General features: G+C 36.4%; 1 protein-coding gene across 2 annotated transcripts; it reads left to right on the top strand.

Moving 5' to 3' along the window:
- Window positions 1-2787: 2787 nt before the first annotated feature.
- Window positions 2788-20274, top strand: LOC111801458 (sister chromatid cohesion protein PDS5 homolog A). 2 transcript variants are annotated; one of them, XM_087126853.1, is made up of 33 exons: window positions 2788-3109; window positions 3882-4085; window positions 4175-4356; window positions 5216-5342; window positions 5427-5645; window positions 6545-6761; window positions 6886-7031; window positions 7135-7280; window positions 9887-10036; window positions 10151-10199; window positions 10276-10467; window positions 11184-11366; window positions 11733-11887; window positions 11972-12098; window positions 12208-12357; window positions 12446-12505; window positions 12640-12776; window positions 12891-13008; window positions 13165-13299; window positions 13382-13578; window positions 13800-13956; window positions 14080-14226; window positions 14936-15025; window positions 15122-15778; window positions 15885-16001; window positions 16241-16314; window positions 16828-16879; window positions 17009-17095; window positions 17180-17217; window positions 18988-19050; window positions 19129-19286; window positions 19410-19807; window positions 19887-20274. In XM_087126853.1, exons 1-33 carry the CDS (start codon window positions 3017-3019, stop codon window positions 19926-19928), a joined length of 5067 nt encoding a protein of 1688 aa, XP_086982979.1. In that variant the 5' UTR covers window positions 2788-3016; the 3' UTR covers window positions 19929-20274. The 2 variants fall into 2 exon arrangements, with proteins under 2 accessions (XP_086982979.1, XP_086982978.1); XM_087126852.1 differs by having other exon boundaries at window positions 16235-16314.
- Window positions 20275-22186: the final 1912 nt, after the last annotated feature.

The raw sequence follows: 22186 nt of genomic DNA, 5'->3' as shown, positions 1-22186 counted from the left end.
TGTAAATATATTTAAAAGAAAAAAAAAAAAAAAAAAAAAAAAAAAAAAAAACTAAACACATTTACCATCATAATTATTTTTAATGTATTTTTTAAACATTTACTTTTGTTGGGATAAAAAAAAAACTTTTCCCAAGCACGGTAATTTTAAATCTTTTCCATTCCCATCATTCTTTTCTTCTCAACCAAACTGCCCAAATGGGTCTTACCCCGGGCTAGAATTATGTATTAAAATTTTAAAATTAATTATCATTATTATGTGGTTGTAATTGATTAATTTTTAACGATAAAAGTTTAAATTGATGCAATTATTAGCCCTAGGTTTTAATTAATACAACCAACCTATTTTAGTATATAGTTTCAAGTTTAATTATAAACTTTTATATTTATATTATTTGATCGTTCATATAGATTTTTAAACTTTATTTAATAAGTTATTGAATTACATTTTTTTAAATTCATAAATTTATTGGACACAAAATATAAAGTTTATGATCTTGTTATATATGTTAGGAATCACGGATCTCTACAATGGTATGATATTGTCCACTTTGAGCATAAGCTCTCGTGGCTGACCAATCATTTCCTAAATTAGCCGATGTGGGACTTTCATCTAACACCTTCCCTTGAACAAAATACATCTCCCCTTAATCGAGGCTAGACTCCTTTTTTTTTTTCTTTTGGAGTCTTCGAAAAAAGTACACCCTTTGTTCGATACTTTAGTCACTTTTAATCGAGGCTAGACTCCTTTTTTTTTTTTCTTTTGGAGTCTTCGAACAAAGTACACCCTTTGTTCGATACTTTAGTCACTTTTTGACTATGTCTTCGAGGCTCACAATACTTTGTTCGACATTTGAGGATTTTATTGGCATGACTAAGTTTAGAGCATGACTCTGATACCATGTTAGGAATTACGGATCTTTACAATGGTATGATATTGTCCACTTTGAGCATAAGCTCTCATGGCTTTGTTTTGGGCTTGCCCAAAAGGCCTCATACTAATAGACCAATCATTCCCTAAATCAGCCTAGGTGGGACTTTCATCCAACAATATATACCAAAATAAGAACAAAGAGAGTAAGATTCAGATTAGATCAAATATCTTAAAAGAAAAACACTTGTTTGAGATTCGAAACACTACACAAGCAAGATTGGTCATGTCAAAGCTTGAATGATTTTACATGCAACCTAAACTGCATAGAATTGCAAAAAAACTTAGTCCTTGGCTAAAGAAAGCACAAATGTTCATTTTACTACATTTTCCAAGTCTCCTTGCAAAGATAATATGCATAGCTTTACACAGCCTCGTAATAAAAATCATTAACCTTCTTGAGACATTCCTAGAGTTGTAACTATATTTATTGACTATAATTAGCCACTATTTATACTTTAGGGTTATAATACTTTATGGCTATAATTAACTACGATGTAAATAAACCTTAAAATACATTAAATAATAATCCATGACATCAAAATTATGTATTTACATCTTCATTGAAGTATATTGTATGATTGATGTCTTTTGATTCATATCAACTACTCTTGAATGCTCCTCTACCTCCACCGACAACCTGTGAACACCTAAAAAAGAAATCGAAAAATGGTGAGTATAAAAATACTCATTAAGCAACTTATTTGTAAACTCTCATCGTATCCATAACCTAGTAGCTGACCATGGGCTTTACTCTAGGTTCTAGATGTATTGCTCTTGCTGCACACAGCCTTGGGTAGAGTTTAGCTTATGCGGGGGTTACCAGTATCCGAAGATGAGGCACTACCTCCATAGACTTCGTACCGAGTGGGGACAACATGGCGAGTGTTAACCTGCTTGTCATCCATGAGAGGTTAGCTGACGAACCCATCCCACAAGCCATGAAGTCACTCAAGGTTGGGGGTGCTACCCCCAGTACGTGCCACTTCCAGTGGCTACCTGCATGATCAACGCCCTCCCATAGGACGGATCCTATGTGCAAAGGTAACCATTGACTACCCACATGATCAATGCCCTACCACAGGATAGATCCACTGTGCAAGGTAACCCATTGACTACCCGCATGATCAATGCTCTACCACAGGACATATTTATCTTATAGAGTAATCCATTGAACTACAATTTTTTTTTAAATCAATCACAAAAAGAAATAATCGAGTCCAAAAGATCGTAAAAAACTTGCAAAAAAATTTCATCTTCTTGACATTCATTGGAATTCAACTTTTTCTATCCGAATCAACTTCAACTTCCTTCATAAAACTTGTGCAAAATCCCTCCAATATCAGCATACTAAAAATTCACTTAATTCCAAGAAAAACTCTCGAATTTAAAGGAAAATCGTAATCAAGAACCCAAACATCATACCTTTTGTTATTATTCGATAAAATCACGAAAGTTCGAATTTAAAAGAAAAATTAGGTTTTAAATTTTTGGTCGGGTTCAGGTATTACAAATCTGTCAGCTCACTTTTAAAGAGGGATAGAAAATTAGATTAAACTTATCCTTTATCACCTAATACTTTTAAAAGTTTTAATTTTTTTTTTTGCCCTTAAAATTTTAAAAATATTAATTACTACCAAATAATTTTGAGTTGCTCTTCTAATTTTCATCTAATTTCTAATATATTTTAATGAAAAGAAAAGAAAAAAAAAAAAAATTGGGAAAATTTGGGGGCGAAATTACAATTAAAGGAAGTAGAAGGACGAGTAAGTGAAAGAAATTCCTTATCCAAGTTAAACTGGAAAGAGAGGGTATTTGAAGTGGAGGATATATGAGTTTGTCAAAGTTAAAGCCTATTTCGCATCCTGTCTTTGCCTTTGTTCGATAGCCACTGAGAGCGAGCGAGCGAGCGAGCGGGCGAGAGTTTCAGAGTTTCAGAACTTCCAGAGTTCCCTAATTCTTCTTCAAATTAATCAATCCTCTCCCTTTCTTCTTCAACCTTATTCACTGTTTTCACCTTCCATGACAGACCCTCTGCTCCCTTCAGATTCATAAACAAGATTCCACCCTTTCTTCCTCCCCCGCCATGGCCCAAAAGCTTCAGCACCAGCTCAAGGACGTGGGATCCAAGCTCCAGACTCCTCCTCCCACTAAAGATGCTCTCATTAAGCTCTTGAAGGTACCCATTGCTCTATTCTGCTTCTCTTCCACCTCGCCTCTTACTGCAGATTTTCTTACCTTTTAAGCCAAATTCGCGCTCCTCTTTCCTCTGTTTGGATGTGGAACGAGCTGCCAAACCAGAACTACATGGAATTCGTCTTTTGAGTTTTGGGTTTTGCTTGTTTTTCGAGGAATTGAAGCTTTGACTCAGCCGTTTGTTTTTTCTGTTTCCTTGGCCATTTTCGACTTCGGGGTTTCGATTTCTGTGCTTTTCGGAATTGTAATGGGGGGGGGGGGGGGTTCTGTGAAGTCTGTTCTGAAGTCAAAATTCTTCACTGTCGTGTCTTCAATCGAGGGCGTTGGGTTGAATTATGCCCTATTACTGCCCTCGATTGATTGTTCTTGAAGATTTGTTTATGCCCGATAAGGAGAGAATAATTTTCTCGACCTTATAGTTCTGCATTGAGCTCTGGAAGTTTTGATTCAGCAGGATCTAGGTTTTTTGAGTGAATTTTTTTCCGGCTTTCATTGGGATTTGATGCATGCATGTTTCCGGCTACTCGTTTGGCTTCGAAATTCTTATGAATTGCTTAGCTATTATATACTCTTAATTGAAACTAGCTCAAATCCTGTAGTAACCCACTTTCGCTCTAGATTTTGAATTGTTCATCTACTAATAAGGCGCTAAAAGAATATAGTTTTATCTCTACCCTTTACTGTTCGTTGCTGAGAACAGCAATTTATAGTTATGCATTCAAGTGTGTCATGGTTTGCTGTCTTTGGATTTGCAGCAAGCTGCAGGGTACCTTTCTGAATTGGATCAATCACCGTCAGCTTCAATTTTGGAGTCGATGCAACCTTTTATCAATGCAGTTATCAAGCCGGAATTGCTTCAACACCAAGATAGAGATGTCAAACTTCTAGTTGCTACATGTATTTGTGAAATAACACGAATAACAGCACCTGAAGCTCCATATAGTGATGATGTTTTAAAGGTAATCTTGGCGGATGGAATTGGATTGTGTACTTATCTGATTTATGAGTTAGACTATGCTGTGGTCTAACTAAGTACATCTGCTTGCAGGACATCTTTCACCTGATAGTGGGCACTTTTAGTGGATTAAATGATACTAATGGCCCTTCATTTGGTAGGAGAGTTGTCATCTTGGAGACACTTGCTAAATATAGGTCGTGTGTTGTAATGTTGGACCTTGATTGTGATGATCTGGTCAATGAAATGTTCAGCACGTTTCTTGCCGTTGCCAGGTTTGTATGACATATGTGCTCTATGTAAGTTATGTCGTTACCGTTGTTGGGTTTGGATACCTTTTCAAATTACGTCTGCAGTTTGGTACGGTTTTTGTTCTTGATTATAGCTGAGTACTGTACATTATTATATTGGTTCTTCACAATGAGTCTCACTGTATATTAAGAAAATTTTTAAATTTATGGAATTGAATTGAGCTCAAGCTTGAACTATACAGATTCTGTGATTAAAACACGTTATCAAAGTTTCTCGTTAGTTCAACGATCCTTTTAAGATAGAGGCAACTGTGGTCAGGTGGCCTTGAGCCAAATCTTGTCCCCGTTAAGAAAAACCTAGAGGACTAACCATCTCCCTTCTGCTTTGGGATTGACGACTTATTTCTACCATGGAGACCACAGATAATGCTAACATTTGTTGAGGTATTAAATACAGTGGAAGGATCTCCCCCACCCTATTTACAACTTCAGAACATTTCAACTATTATCTGGAAGAGATGTGTGAGAAAATCTCTTGAGGAGGGTAATTGAAAAAGAGCACGGGGGTGTAGGTTAGTATTGAGAGACAGTTCGAGTGTAGTTAATGAGTTAGTAATAGGAGAGAGCAGATAAATAGCCTGAGGGAAAGGATGATAGTCCTTGTATTACGTGAGGATTGTATAGACGAGTTTGGAGCTTTTTGAAAGCTGCCTTTGTTAGCTTGTCCTTTCTCCGAGTTTAAAAATTCAAAGATAATTCTTCTTTGCAATGTCAATTTTATTTGCAATTAGTCTTTGTTAGAGATTTAGCTTATGTGTTAAACTTTCTATTATTATCATTTCAAGATATCTTCTATGGACCTAATTATAATTGACCAACACAGGGAGGATCATCCTGAAAGTGTTATCTCATCGATGCAAACTATAATGGTTGTTCTCTTAGAGGAAAGTGAGGACATCAGAGAGGAGCTCTTATTTACTCTATTATCGACTTTAGGTCGCAATAAAAGTGTAAGTTTCCTTTTTACCAGGGCACGCAAATTTTCTTTTTGAATATGTCGATACACTGTTACTGAAATGATGCTTCATGATCAGAATGTTTCTTCGGCTGCAAGGAAGCTTGCTATGAATGTGATACAGAATTCTGCTGAAAAACTTGAAGCTGCTGTAAAACAGTTTATTGTAACTTCAATGTCAGGAGAAAACAAACCACCATACAATCTGATTGATTACCATGAAGTTATTTATGACATATATTGCTGCGCCCCGCAGATTCTATCTGGGATTGCTGCATACCTCATAGGAGAGTTACTGGTAAAGTCTGTTGGCGACTCTTGTTAGTTCATTTGTCTGTTTGTTTCAGTGTTCTAATGAATTTGGAGTGAATGGGATGGCATGCTTTGAATCTCACTGCAAACTTGTAATTACAATCTACTGGTGATTTTAGTTCTGTGATTCACTTGCCTAATCTGTTAGTGGCTATTCGAACATGATAACCATTAGTTTTGTAGCAAATTTATCAGTGATCTCGTATGCGGAATTGTATATTAATTATTGTATTAGCTTTGTTAAGTATGATTGTGTTTTGTTTTGTTTTTTTATAGACGTTCTAGTTCCTCAATCATCTGAAGTTCACTCTTGTTCTCTCTCCTCCTCTCACTTTGTTCTGCCTTTCTGGCCCTCCCAAGATTTCGTACCTTTCAATGGTGTTTGATCTCCCTGTTCCTACAGGGAGTTTTGAGTGTCCTGCATTTAGGTGCTTGGTTCAATACACGTCGTTGGAAGCAGGGTTTTACCATAAGTGCGGATGTAATAGAGTTAGAGTTTGGAAATATGGAAATGCAATACTGTCCTTACGAAGATGAGCTGGGTTCTTTAGCATGGGTTTATTTTATGTTCGGAGATACCTTAGACTCCCGTACATCGCAAAATTCTACCATACATACGAAAATCTGTTTTTGCAAATAAGTTTTGTGTTCAGCTCTTGAACAGATATGGCATTGTTTATAACAGTCGTGTTTCTTGTGTAAAAGAAAGAAAGGAATAAAACGAAAAGAGATAGCGGAAGGTATTGTTAATTCCATATGTTTCGTACGTACGCACATAAATATATATACTTTTTCTTGTAGGAAACTGATAACATTAAAGATGTAGTGTAGATTATTGATTACTTTCAGTTTCTATTTCTTATCGGTCCTGAAAAATATCTGCAGACTGATCAGCTGGATACTCGTGTAAAGGCCGTTGGATTGGTGGGAGACCTGTTTTCTCTACCTGGCTCTTCTATATCTGAAGTTTTTCAGCCGGTTTTCTCAGAGTTTCTAAAAAGACTGACAGATAGGGTTGTTGAGGTTCGTATGTCTGTCCTAGTGCATGTGAAGAGCTGTCTACTATCCAATCCTCTTAGAGATGAAGCATCTGAAATCATTTGTAAGTGTTCTATGTTTTCTTACTTTCTGTTCCTTTATTTATTTGTTTCTTTTTTGATGGGTTGATTAGTGATTTAACCGTTGGTAACCTCGGCTGATATCAATTTTGGTTTGGCCTTCTGTAGCTGCCCTTTCTGACCGGCTGTTGGACTTCGATGAAAATGTGCGGAAACAAGTTGTGTCTGTAATTTGTGATGTGGCATGTCTTTCCTTGAATGCAATTCCGCTTGATACTATAAAGCTCGTAGCTGAACGCCTTCGAGATAAATCTGTACACATCCATCTTCTCTGATCTATTACTACTGTTTAAACTTATGTAGTGAATATCATCGTTCATGACGAAATCCAATATTCTTTCCTGTTCTCTTATCCAGCTACTTGTTAAAAAATATACGATGGAGAGGCTAGCTGAGATCTACAAGGTCTATTCTGTGAAATCTTCTGCTGAATCAACCAATCCCGACGATTTCACGTGGATTCCTGGGAGGATTTTGAGATGCTTTTATGACAAGGATTTCAGGTCAGTCTAAGTTTATTTGTCTTAAATTGAGAAACAAAAGTTTCAATCTGTGATAAGAAAATATTTTAATATCACTAGAGAAACTTGGTAGGTCAATATCCATTTGTGCGTTTAACGTGTTTTACTCTCAATTCCGATAATTATAATGGCATGTTTAGGCTGTCGATATTGTTTCATGAGTATGAATATTAAATTTTTTAGATTAAAATGTCAGATAAAAAATGTCTGTGTTTGGATATGTCGAATAATTAAAGTCTGGGAGTTGAATGTCTGTGTTTGAATATGGAGAATAATTAATGTTTGTATTTATTTTGGAAGTTTTGTTCTTGGAATTTAAATAATATGTTTATGAACTAATCAAAATAATAATAAAAAAAAGACTAGAAAAATTATGATTAGTATTGAACTTATATTAAAACAATTTAAAATTAACGTTTATTTATTTTTATTTAATTATCAATGAAAATTTGTTGTTATCACTCTCTCACATAATAAAATAATTATTAAATTATTATATAGGCTTGCTTGTGAAAAAAACAAATTAAAATTTTAGATTTAACTAATTAAAATATTTATATTAGATAATTAAGTAAAAAATAAATAATAAATTAAAGCAATTGAATTTAATTTTTTTTACTAAGTAGAAAGAAAACAATTAAATAAATATAAATTAATTAAAATGTTAATAATATTTTATATGATATAGATAAAATAATGATTTTTAATGTATTATTTTTTTAGAAAATAAATTTTAAATGTATTATTTACAATTTTATTAAGTCTAAGTAATGATTCATAATAATAATTATAATAAAATTAATTAATTAATTAGATTATAGTGTTGTTGTTAATCTCTTGTGTATAAAAATCTCAATTATATGGAGGTAGTTAAATGAGTTCCAAATTTTTGTAGATAAGAATATCTTGGGTTTTAAAAAGTGAAGACTAGTGAAACAATTACTGATGTTAAATATCTGTCTGAAAACCATGGAAAAACACATGAAACAAACAGGTCCTAAGGGTTTTTAATAATTTTTTTTTGATAAAATCCCAAAGAATCCGTATTGTTCTCGCTCCTTTTGTCTTTTTTAAGGAACTATGATTTCATTTTTTGAATGAAATATACAAAAAGGAAGGGTGGGGTGGACTACAAAAAACTTGTCCCTTGGGCAATGAGATTAGTAAGACTAATTCTGGAAGGGTATGAAGCTCTAAAAAGACCAAATCTATAAGTTGTCGAAAGGACAGAGATTCCAATCGAAGGCCGAGTTAGCCCAAGAACTTCTTCTCATCCCTGGAAGGACAGCCCAGGAAGGTGTATGCTAAAAAGTTGGGAAGATTGGCTAAAGAACCATTGCCGACCAAGAACTTCCAACATGAAAGTTCAGAAGCTATAAGAAAAGGAGCAGGATATAGAAAGATGGATTTGGGATTCAGTATTCCTTTTGCTAGACGCACCAGCTTGGATATAAACGAATGAGAGGCATGCTTGTTTGGAGATGTCCCCTGTGTTGATACCCCCATGGGTAAGCTCTCAAACGAACCAAAAAAATGATCTTTTTGGGATATCTGCCACACCCAAAATACTGTTAAACAAAGGATCCTTCTCGAAATCATGGCTGTTAGTCAGAGCACATTATTGAGATTTATCCGAGAAGTTCATGGATAGTTCTAGGGTCAAAACCATCTGTCAGACTCTTCCTTTATCGACACGGAAGAGGGTGTATTCCAAACCTAAGAGATGGTTGTAATTATTCCGTTGTAAAGCTTGTAAAGTATGGGGAAGGAGATCCTAGGGGCCAACTTATTCCAATGGTCAGTCCAGAATAAAGTGTTCATACCATTGCCAATCTTCTTTTTAATCCTCTCATGAATGCTGCTGCTCAGCTTAGAGATGTAATGCCAAGGAGCTTTGGTTGAGCTTTATAAGAAGGGAACAGTTAAATATGTTCACCGGACGAAGAATAGTACTTGGCATGCCCCAACTTGCACCAAAGGGTGAATATTTCATGGATAAACTTCGAAAACCTTTTGGCAAGAAGAGCTTTGCTCCTCTGATTTATGTTGCCATTACCTAAACCCCCCACGAGACCAGCTTCTGGGTGTTTCTCCAATTAACATTTTATCGAACACCCTCCATTTTGGGGCCTTCCCAAAAGAAGTTTTTCGGCCTTTTTTAGCCGATAAAACCACCTTGGTAGGCCTTCTTAAAGGACAAGTAATAGATAGACAGGTTAGACAGTGTGGCTTGAATTAGGTCCTTAACTAATCTTATAGACATGTTATAATAACTATTGAATCATTTTCTCTTAATACCAATATTTATCAAATTATGATGGTTAACGAGGTTGATTATTTATTTTTTCTCTGTTTCATGCTTCAACTCTTGCAGTAAGGTGTGTTCAATAGTTGTTTGAAGGAACTGCTTGCTACTTTATGATAGATAGTTTTCTTTTGTAACTTTTAGCTTTGGCTATTGGTGCCGTAAGCATTGATTTCCTACCATCCTCCCATGTATTGGATCTCCATTCTTTTTTGATTGGTGTTGTGTGAGTGAATAGATAAGCTTGATCTCAGGTTATTGATTTTTAGACTATGATTTGCAGATCTGAAATAATTGAATCTATTCTTTGTGGGTCACTTTTCCCATCTGAGTTTCCAGTAAAGGATAGAGTTAAACATTTGCTCCGAGTCTTCTCAACGTTTGACAAAATTGAACTCAAGGCTCTGGAGAAGATTCTGGAGCAAAAACAAAGGTATGCATTTTTGTGACCAAGAACCTTAAGTGAGTTTGTAAGCACCTCACAATCCTACAAGTAAATAACAGTTGGTTCACTGATTTCCATTGTGGGTTCTCGTTAATTTTACAGGTTGCAACAAGAGATGCAGAGGTACCTGTCTCTTAGGCAAATGAACCAGGTTTGTGAATATTCCATCTATGATGTTTATTTAGTAATGATGGGAAGAGTTAACGATTTTGATTGGTGAGCTGCAGGGTGGTGATGTTCCTGAGACCCAGAAGAAAATACTGTTCAGCTTTCGAATTATGTCTCGGTCATTTGCTGATTCTGCAAAATCTGAGGAAAATTTTCAGATTCTTGATCAATTGAAAGATGCCAATGTCTGGAGGATTTTGAGCAATCTTATTGATCCAAACACCAGCTTCCATCAAGCTTGCAACTTGCGGGTGAGAAACAAATTACTGTATAGACATTTAAACATCTCAAACATCTCTCCCTTGTCAAGCATGGGAGCTTTTTTATCCATGAATTGAACATATATTAAGTCCCCATCTTTTATTTATTATTTAGTTCTTGAAGATCAACTGCTCCCTTTACCAAGTTTAAAGCCAAAACATTCTGGTTTTCTCAAAGGAGATTCAGGAGTGAATTAAGTTTTATGTCTATTGAGCCTCAATTGCTAAAGAGTGCAGAAATTGCCCTCTATGTCTGAGTAGATAGTCGGCAGTCGTACCAGAAGATACCACAATAACTACACTATAATCCTTTTTTCCCTAAATAACTTCAAAGTGCTTGTTTCTGTAGCCTCTATGAAGTTTTGAAATACATATTGATTTTAAATGAGAAAAAAAGTTGAACAAAATGCATGGAAAAAGCCTGCGGAAAACCTTTCCAAGTGGTACAACTCAAAACAATCATGATTAGAAGAGTCCTTGTATAAGGCATAAACACAACTCTCAACTAATTTCCATCCTTTTTATTGCCAATGTTAATACTGATTTACAAATCCATCCGAGAAGATTGCATTTGTGGTTGGGGTTTAGTTGTTTATTTTGATACTAAAAATTTCATCTACCTCTGTAGATATTATGAGGAATCTACATTTGCTTTAGATTTCGAAGAAAGATTTGTAATGAGACGTTTTTGTTTTTGATGCTTTCAGGATGAGTTGCTTAAAATACTGGGCGAGAAACACCGCTTGTATGATTTTCTGAACTCATTATCTTTGAAGTGTTCCTATTTACTATTCAACAAGGAACATGTAAAAGAAATCCTTCAGGAAGTGGAGATTCAAAAATCTTCTGGCAGCATGCAGGACATTAAATCATCTATGACTATGTTAGTGGTAAAAACCCGTCATCTCTTAATCTTTCATCTTTATATGAAGTAATCTCAGTGATGCTATTGTCTACTCTCTTGTACTATAGCCTACCTTTCTGACGATTTTGCACGTTGTGATTTGTGTTTAAGGCATCAGCACAATGATCTGTGTTATATTTGCTTTTGGGTGACTTTGTTTATTAGTAATAAATGTATATAAGAATGGCTGTATAGCTAAAACATAATGTGATGTCAATTGATAATGCTTAGCTATCTGCTTGAACAAGTTGCAACATTTTTGTACTTCCAATATGTCGAAGTTTATGTGCTTAAGCTTATCTACCTGCCTTAAAAAAAAAGATTAACGTTCTCCCGGATATTTTTTTCACAGATTCTTGCACGCTTCAGTCCTATGTTATTCAGTGGGTCTGAGGAGGTGCTAATCAATTTTCTTAAAGATGACAACGAGATAATAAAAGAAGGAATTCTGCATGTTTTAGCAAAAGCTGGTGGTACAATCCGTGAACAATTGGCCGTCTCATCAAGGTATAGCTGAAGAATTTACCATATTAATTTAGAACTTGGTTATTGAATATTTGTATTACCGATCTTCCTGTCATTTATTTCCAGCTCCATAGACCTTATATTAGAGCGGCTGTGCTTAGAAGGCACTAGAAGACAGGCCAAGTATGCTGTACATGCGTTGGCTGCTATAACAAAAGACGACGGGCTAAAATCACTTTCTGTTCTGTACAAGGTTTGTTTCAACGTTTTCATGAACAAACTTGTAATCATTTTCGAAACGAATGATCTCGTGACGTCATTTTGGTCCTTACATGATTCAAAACTTCTTAAATTTTTTTTAGAGGCTTGTGGATATGCTTGAGGAGAAGACTCATTTGCCTGCTGTACTTCAGTCTCTGGGATGTATAGCTCAGACAGCAATGCCTGTTTTTGAAACCAGAGAGAACGAAATTGAAGAGTTTATTAAAAACCAGATTCTTAAATGTGATTCTGTGAGTTTCCATCACGGGTTCTCTGTGTTATTCCTTGTGTATGACTTGATGATAGTTAGATTCATGATTGCTAATGCTTCTATTTCAGGATGTGGAAGATGATGCAAAAACATCTTGGGAGAACAGAAGTGAGCCGTGCTTGTTAAAGGTTGGGCACGTTTGGTTGTTTCTTTCTCCCCTCCTCTCTCACACACACATTTGTTTCAACAGAAAATAACTAATGATTTCCATTGAAGATTCACAAGATAACATAAACTTTTGATATTTGGTTCCGAGAAACAGATATTCGCCATGAAGACATTGGTCAAGAGCTACTTACCTGTTAAGGATGCTCACCTCCGTCTTGGAATCAATAATCTTCTAGAGATCCTTGGTAACATGCTTGCACATGGAGAAATATCCCAAGATATAAAATCAAGGTAACCATATCAATATCGGAATACTTTTTATTATATTGCAGTTTACGAGTGTTTTGTGTAACAAGCATTTGTTGTACGAGGCGTGAAAGTTGCTAAAGTCTTTCCGTTTTACAGTTCAGTTGACAAAGCCCATTTAAGACTTGCAGCTGCAAAGGCAATTCTTCGACTATCGAAGCAATGGGATGATAAGATACCAATTACTACTTTTCACTTAACCTTAAAAATACCAGAGGCAAGTTCACATAAAAGTTTGTGCTCATATTTTATCTTCTTAACCTCTCATATAAGGCAGTATGGAAACTTATTCTTGGCATTATCATTTTGAAGAAGTAGTTTATTTGTGAATGCAAGATTAATTGGGGCTTTTGCATGTTTTGGTGTCTTGTAGATCACGTTTCCTCAAGCTGGGAAAGTATTCTTGAGCAAAGTTCATCAATACATCAAGGACAGAATGTTGGATGCAAAATATGCATGTGCATTCCTATTTAACATAAATGGTTCCAATCCGTCTGAGTTCGATGAGGTAATTACACTAGACTTGATAGGAACTGATTGGCATTTCAATTATTTCTTTTGATAATTTCATGTACAATTTGAATTAACAGGAGAAACAAAATCTGGCTGATATTATTCAAATGCATCACCAAGCTAAAGCACGGCAACTGTCAATGCAATCCGAAGCCAGTCCAATGACAGCTTATCCTGAATACATAATACCATACTTGGTTCATGCCCTTGCTCATCATTCGTGTCCAGATGTTGATGAATGCAAGGATGTCAAAGCATATGAATTAGTATATAGGCAAGAATATCTCACAATATCGCTTATATTTATTCTGGAGATATAGTTATATTAGAAAAGCCAATAGCTTAACGAGAAATATATATTTCAAAAAGGGAAAGGTTGCACCATCTCGAGACCAAAACGATATTTGGTTTTAATAACTCTTGAGAAAAGAGCCTTATTTGGGAAGATTCTATACTCATTAACATTTTCGATAATCATCTTTTTTTGGACTTCAGGCGATTGCACCTGATTCTTTCTCTACTAGTGCATAAAGATGAAGATGTCAAGTCAGAGGCTAATATCGCCAAGGAGAAGGAAAACATATCTACCATATTTTCCATCTTTCATTGTATTAAAAATAGTGAAGACGTAGTTGATGCAGCGAAGTCGAAGGTTAGAAGACAGTAATATCTTGTTGGCTTCTATTCTCCCATTCTATTTTATTTTCTTTTAAGATTCTTAACCCAAGAGGACTGCAACAACTACATTTGATAATTTTAATCATTGGATTCTCAGATTTCATATGCACTTTGTGATCTTGGATTGTCAATTGTTAAGAGATTGGCCCTGAAAGAGGATGATTTACAAGACCTGACTGTACCAATTTCTCTGCCTCCCATATTGTACAAATTGAAGGAGAAGAAAGAAGGAGATGATTCTGTGGTAAGTTAAAACTAATTTGGTTTAATAGGTACTTTACTCAACAAGTTTGCATATGTCTCTCATATTTGACTTCTGCTTTGTTTTGCTGCTCTGAGCCGTTCTTTTATATAGGCGCCTCCTATACATGTCAAGCGGGTTCTTTTATTTTTTTAATTATTTAATAAATTTACACATGCTAGTAGATGCAAAATGTTTATTTATTTATTCATATAACAAATGCAAGTATTTGTTTCGGAAAATTTATATAATTGATAGTTTGAATTAAATGAAAATGAACTTAATTGTTGACTTGTGAAGATTATCAATTGCAGATTGTGGATAAAAACGTTATAAGATGTTTCTTCCAACATTTTCCTTTAGTATTGTAATGATATTGAGAGCTGGGAATCAGTAAATTTTAGAATCAGTCATGGTTATAATGCTGGTAGAGGAACGAGTGCCAGCGAGGGGAACGAAACATTCCTTTTAAGGGTGTGGAAACCTCTCTCTAGCAGACACGTTTTAAAAAACTTGAGGGGAAGCTCGGAAGAGAAAACCCAAAGAGGACAGTATCCGCTAGCGGTGGGCTTGGGCCGTTACGCTAGGAATCCAAGTTGAATCCTAAAGTGTAACCTCCTCTCTTCTAAATAGAAGTGGAAGCATTATATTTGGTTCATGCATCATGGTTTGGTGCTTGTCTTCTACTGATATGATTGTATGTCTTTGACAGGCTGGTCAAACTGAAGGTGAAGCACAAACGTGGTTGGTTGAGGAAAATGTTCTGGCTCACTTTGAGTCACTCAAGTTAGAATCAAATGAGGTTGTATGTTCTATTACCATGAGTGGTTGTATGTATGACTGCATCATATTTTATATTTGAACTTCCTAAATCCTAACATTATTTTTATCAAATCAGATTTCTAAAGAAGCTGCTGCAGATGAGGTTCAGAATAAAGATGAAAAAGATGGAAATGATGTGCCTCTAGGAAAAATGCTAAAAGGTATAAAGTCACATGGATCAAGGGAAAAGAAAGATAAAAAGGACAAAAAGGTCAAGAAGAAACCGATTGAAAAGAAAAATGCTGAAAACGATGTTGATATCTTGACAATGGTAAGGGAAATAAATTTTACTACCAGCGAACTTAAATCGAGCAACGGTCATGAAGATTTTCTTGGCAAGGGAATGAATGTGGATTCACCTGCAAAGAGCAAAAAAAGGAAACCTAGTGATGCAACTTCTGCTCCAATTCCCAAACACAAGAGGTCATCATCTAATCAAAGTCGTTCTAGATCCAAAAGTACTTCGAAGGGACGTGCACCTGGTTCAGGAAATACCTTACTTCAAGGAGAAGTTTCTCCACTAGAGTCGAGTGAAATCGACATGGGGAATAACCATGATTCAGATGATGATGTATCCAAGGAGAAGGAGATTGGTGGAAGCGGCGAGTCGGATTTATTGGTCAAATGTTTGAAAAAGCCTACAGGTTCTTCCAAAACTAAAGCTAAAGGCTCAGGCATGAGTCATTATGATGAGGAAAATGACCTTGAAGATTCAAGTGACCTTGATATTAAGGTGGCATCTTAACTATGTCTTCTTCATCCCTTCCCCCTTTTTATATGTAGACCTTGCGAGTATTGGGAGTTGCTTACGCGCACCATTCCTTCTATTTAACTTGCAGCATTCTAGTGTGCTGAAGAAGGTTGATAAGAACAACACGAGTAACTTGAAATCCAAATCCTCAAGTGGTGGGGCTGTGAAGAAGAGGAAACGAAGAAGTATTGCCGGATTAGCAAAGGTATGCTGATAGTGATATGCGCGTTAATCTAACCATGATGTCTACTTGATGTGCTCAAGTATGTAGTATGCAGAACTAATCCAAAGTTCATCTGTTGATACAAAAGTGAACCTTCAACATAATCTAGTATTAATATCCATTCTTATGATTGTGTTACGTTATTAAATCCTTTCCAAATTTATTGTCTTGCTAAAATTATATGGTGCCCTAACTGATACAGTTCTTAAATGTAGTGTCAGTTCAAGTATGGTGAAAATGATATTGAAGACTTAAGTGGATGCAGAATTAAAGTTTGGTGGCCCATGGATAAACAGTGAGTATCTACCTTATTTGTCTCATGTAGATAGTTTCTTCGCTCTTGTTTTCTTTAAGAAGCAATGTTCGAAAAAATTTCCGTCACGCCTAGTTTGGTTCCACTTCATTCTTGAATGCAAGTATCTGACTCTTCGGTGCCTCTTGAAAAATCTCCGGTGGGCTCACTTTTGTTTGAAACGTCTGCCTTTAATGTGACGAGTAACTTGCCCAAACAATTAAATGAAATGTGCTGTGGTAGTGTTGGGTAAAGTTTTGCGTTCACGGACACACACACTCGCTCACCATTATTTCTTTGTTGAATATTATGTATATACTTTTTTGAGATCTCTCTAGCACGATGTTGGGATTGACCAATTATCACTTAAGTTAACGAATTATTATTAGGAGGAAATGAAAAAACAAATTAGTTTTCAAGTCTTTAATTTTGATGTTTTTGTATTCCTTTGATGATTGATACGAATTATATTATTATCACCATCTCTCATATGTGTATCATTTTAAAAATTTTCAGATTCTATAAAGGCACAGTGAAATCTTATGATCCAATAAATAGGAAACACGTGGTAGGCTGCGCCATCTTACGTTTCCTTTCCCTGATTTCTTTTGATTCTTGGCGCTTGACAAAGCCAATTATTTGTTGTTTAACTCCTGGCAAAGTTCCTTATATTTTTTCAACGATTTTAATATACAAGATACTATATGATGATGGAGATGTTGAAGTTCTCAAACTCGAGAAGGAGCGATGGGAGGTCATTGACAGTGATCACAAGACTTCAAAGGTATGTGAACTGTAGCCCATCTCCTTCATATTGCCTCAAATTGTTTGACAGATTCTTACGAGTTTTCCATTTTGTAATTTACAGAAACTAAAACTGTCCAGGAGTCTTCCTTCCCTCGAAGTGTAAGTTCTATCTCTTAGAAGTCTATTTCATTTTATTTTTATCAGACCACATTCAGATGCATATGTAAAATGCTGTGTTTAATTGGGCTTCCAACAATGGATTTCGCGTCAGTTATTATTGCAAAAACTGCAATATCCTTTACCCCCCACAAAAACATTGTATTAACGAGGAGGATTGCAAAAGGAATCCAAGCCCCACCTCCTCCCCTTCCCTTGGCTCCGATGCTAATGCCGATGGCGGTCTCCAATCACCCCCCCTAAATAAAACTCATTTCTAGCCTTCTGCCATCATCTCTCCGGTCTCGGAGCTTTTTGTTTCTGTCTTCATTAACTTTTTTGTGCTGGCATCCCTTTATGGTATTTTGTCTCTTCTTGACTGATTTTTGGTGTTCGTTTTCTTTTCTTTGCGTTGGCAATATTTTTGAGTTAGTCATGGAGGTGAGAAGTTGCAAGATTCTGAAATCTTTTTACTATTTGGTATGAAAAGAATGGGTTTTTTAGTGGAAGACTTAGCTTTCAATAAGGTAATACCTCTCTCATCTTCTTATCTGGTTTGGCTAGAGCGTTCTTTGACTTCTGCCCATTCCAAAAATTTATATTAAACAATTTCGTGTTGCTTCTGGTTCAATTCAATTAGTAAAACTCTGGTCCTCTTCAAGTTGGTGAATGCACTTAAGGCATAAGGCGCTTTAATAGTATCATAGAAGAGATTAGATTGATGGCGATCCCTTTATCTAATGGTAAGGTTACTTGGTCTCGGTTGGGCGACAGAATTTTGGTTAATAATGAGTAGGATGATCATTTTAACAATTCAAGAGCTTCAAGGCAGGTTCGTACATTTTCTGACCATTTTCCCATTCTTGAGGCTGGTGGTTATACTTGGGGTTCATCCCCTTCTCATTCTTTGAATTCTTGGTTGAATTTAAGTGATTGTTTTATGCTTATGGAGGACTCTCTTTCTGAAAATTGTTCGTATGGAGAACTCTCTTTTCAATGTGCAGTGGGTTTTTTTTCTTTTCCAAATTTAGTTAAGAGAACGTTCTTCAGCTTCTTATTGGTCCTCTGTTTTCTTTGAGAGTCGGGACCGAGATTTTTATGGGATTAAAGGGATTACAGGACTAGATGGAAGGTAAAGGGTCCAAATATCTCCAGCACTTCTAGGAGCACACACTGACAATGACTAGGGATGATTAAGAATTTTGCTTTCGAATCCTTATCTCGAGTATTGATTCTTTGGAGATATACGAGAAAATTTGACTGTCTGGGATATTAGATTTTCATGAGGATTGGTAACATCGAAAGCAGGTTTCGAATTCTGATGGTTGAAAATTGCATCAAATCAAAATTTTTCTGAAGTCCAGAGTCCTAGACTTCACTGAGGTTCACACGAGTTCGCCTTATCAACTAGCATAGCCTGCTCAGAACTTCCTAGTCAAATAAGGGTCTTCTGGAATTCAAACTCTGAAGCTGAAAAGAGCTCCTCCGTTGGCTAATCCACAAGGTCGTAAAGTCACGGAATCGTAGCGAAACCAGCTACTTTTTAACCGAGGAATCTCCAAAATTAGATTCCCTCATCATTTCCCACTTTTCCAGTTTTGCATCAAACGCGTCAAACGAAGAGAACGAAGTCTTGCTGTAAATGACCATGTGTTTTGTTTGAGATGCTAATCTGTTGTCATCACAAAGTGATTCTGGCATTCACCCTCCCCCCACTTTTGCACTATATAATGTCATTTTGTCCATGTTTTTTTTAAAAAAATTCCTTTGCAGTACTCTTGGCTGGAAGAGTAAAGATTCTGGTGGTTCACGTTCAATCAAGAAACCATTCAAAATGTAAGTAACTCACGCTAGCAATATTGCATCTTTTCTATTTGTTTCATAGCACTTCAATGAAGTTGTACCGTGTTCCAGAACAAAAGGAAAAAGGACACCAAAGAAAAATTTAAAGCATGGTCAAAATGGTACATCAAAGTCAAAAATTTCAGATTCTGGCGTGAAAAAAGGGAGTTCAGACATTTCAAATCCTGGAATTTTCAAAAGCTCTAATGTATATGACGAAATGGACTCAGGTAAAACATGTTTTCATTTCCATGAGCTTGAAATTCTGGCGTGAAGTTTTTACCTGAAAGAAAGTTGTTCATGCTTTGTATAAGAAGGATTGATTTTCTGGTTCTGAGAGTTCATTGTTCCAGGTGATTCTGAAGGAGAGCGTGCACAGACTCTCGCCAAGGAGTTCACGGACCGAGAGGACTCCGATAGGGAAATCAAGTCCGACTCAAAAGGAGGTGAAGGAGATCATCATATTGCGGAATCTGATGAAGAGATGCCTGATGTTGATGATGCAGAAGAGAAGCCGGATGCTGATGAACTTGATGAGGATCCTGAGAGTCTTGAGAAACATGCTGACAACGCAAGAGGAAGTAAGGCTCACAAAGAAGACAGGGAAGTCGACGAATCAAGTTCAAGAGAGAACATTGATGACGACAACGACTCCGATTCTGGAAAGAATCAAGGGACTGTAGTCGAACAAAGTAGCCCTGGAGGGGAGAAGAAAGGCGAGGAAGACGAACTTTCTGATGACGAGCCTCTGGTAAGTCATAACTAACCAGCCTTGCAATAACCAAATGAATCTTCAAAAAGCTTATATCACTGTTTTTTATCGATTACAGAGCAAATGGAAGCATCGAGCAGGAAAACGAGGCTTGAGATGAAACAGGGATAAAGTTGGTCGGGTCACCTAGTATAGTTGTCCAATAATTTCGAACCGGATTCCAAATGAGCTGCTGACGGTTTCAGTTAAGAACAAATGTGACAGATCACAGCAGCTACATGTAGAATGTAACATAGCAGTCACAGTTTCTGACGTTTAGGGGATGGAAGTGTGAACTAATTAGCTTTTGCAGTAGGAGATAGATGATTAGGTCTCTTGCATATATTCGTATGATACCTTTTCTTTGCTGCCTTTATATGACCTTTGTGATTGATATGTTAAAAAGTGGCACATGTATAGTTTGAGTATACATGTTACAATATATAATGCATTCATGGTTGTTTCAATCTCTAGTACAAGAATGTTCATTTTCCCCTTCTCCTCACTCCTTTGGTTGGTTTTCTATCAAAGAAGAGGAAGAAAGAAAAGAGAAAATGAAAGAACTGCCTTTTAACAGTGTTATCTAGTAGGGATTTGCCAAATAGGATTTCCTCACGTGCGTGATATGCACGCATGGAAGCGTATGTAAGACTTTTCGTGCGTTTGAGAGTTAGGTTGGCTAGACAATGACTTAGGTCAGGATCGTGAGCGATAGTCAGAGGAGAAAGACTCAATGAGTTAGGATAGGAACCTAAAAGACTCCCAAATATGACTAAGGTGAAGTTTAAATCATGGATTACGAGATTTGGTGATCGATAGGACCCAAGCAAAATATGCATGAGAGAACTTAGTTAAAATTAGGGCGCTATAGTTAGTGCAGCTTACATGTTGATCTAGGTTAGTACGTTTCCAATAGACCTTGCACCCTAGGATTGTGAGCGATTAGAGGTTTAGACCCATGTGCACCCAGATTTAACTTGAGGAGTTAACCCCGAACGTCTTGGAAACGAGATGGAATTTAAATTGTCTAAATGCCTCTAAAAGCCTAGTAGACTTCCATGATATCCAGAAATGTCAAAGGTAGCCTTCTTGGCGAATAACAGCTAACACAATGTCTGAGAAGCTTCTACTTCTTTCTCACTCTAGTACGATACTGTTGAGATAGGCGTGAGGCTTGTTAGGGATGTATGACTCGGTGGTTTGTTAAATTTTCTTATATGGTGGATTCGTCCTGTAGTTGTTGGGGGTTGATCCTGTAGGTAGTTAGGGGTTACCCTACATAAAAGATCTATCCTACGGACGTTGATTATGTAGGTAGCTAGTGGAATTGGCACGCATTGGGGAGTCGCGTCCCCAACCTTTAGTGACTACATGGCCTACGGGATGGTTCGCCAGCTAACCTTCTATGGATGTTGATCAGGCTAGCACTTGTCATATCCCCCATTTGTACGAAGTCTTTTGAGGTATCACCTCAGCTCTAGATATCGATTACCTCTATGTAAGCTAAGCTAGCTACCCAAGATTATATATAGCAAGAGTAATACACCTAGAGCTTAGAGTAAAGCTTGAGGTCTTCTACTAATTTAAGGATGCAGAGTCTAAAAGTTGTTTGCTTACGGGGTATATTTATGTCCTCACTTGAGTTACGACCTATATAGAAATTTCAGAAACTTTGGAGCTTTTAACCCGCAGAAAAACTAGCTTAAGAAGGCACATTTCATCCATTTAAATAACCACATAAACTTTAAGCAAATAATACTTTGTAGATTGCTAGGACGTGCTAGCATGCAAGCATTCCTTACCTTAGGTGGTTAAAATACGTATGTCAAAGACTTTGAAAGGGCATTTTTGGATGAGTACGAAATTTTTTCGAAACATGTTCTTTTATGTATTATGCAATGCTAGAAAGAGAATATGCATGACTAGAATACAGGTTGGCCAATATAAATGAGTCTGTTATGCATGATGTAAGAATTTACCAAAATGCCCCTATGATGAGATTTGTGATGAATATTGTTTTATATGCTTCTCGAAATTGATATCCTCAATTTTGTAAGGACTTGATCTCCTACTCGAAATTGGAGAGGACAACGTTTCCTGTCCGCCCACTTCTTCATGTGTTTAGAAGCTTTCTACAAGTAAACTTTGCCTATATATCTGTTGTCTCCTTCCATTCCATTGTGAAGTTTTGGGGTTTGAGGATTTTTCCCGGTATATGGTTGGTCAATAATATGGGGCAGGGCTGATTGTCGTTCACTTACTATTTCAAAGAGTCTCTTCTAAGTAGATGAACTCATTTGACAATTAAAACAAAATTGAGCGACATCTAACCGTTCTACCCAATTCTTCTGACCAATTTCAACAAAGTGACGCAAATAC

The sequence above is a fragment of the Cucurbita pepo genome, chromosome 9 (genome assembly GCF_057944985.1).
Source record: "Cucurbita pepo subsp. pepo isolate OVF chromosome 9, ASM5794498v1, whole genome shotgun sequence".
In the NCBI taxonomy this organism is placed as follows: domain Eukaryota; kingdom Viridiplantae; phylum Streptophyta; class Magnoliopsida; order Cucurbitales; family Cucurbitaceae; genus Cucurbita; species Cucurbita pepo.
The sequence above is the reverse complement of the archived record's forward strand: the minus strand, read 5'-3'. Positions and strand labels throughout refer to the sequence as shown.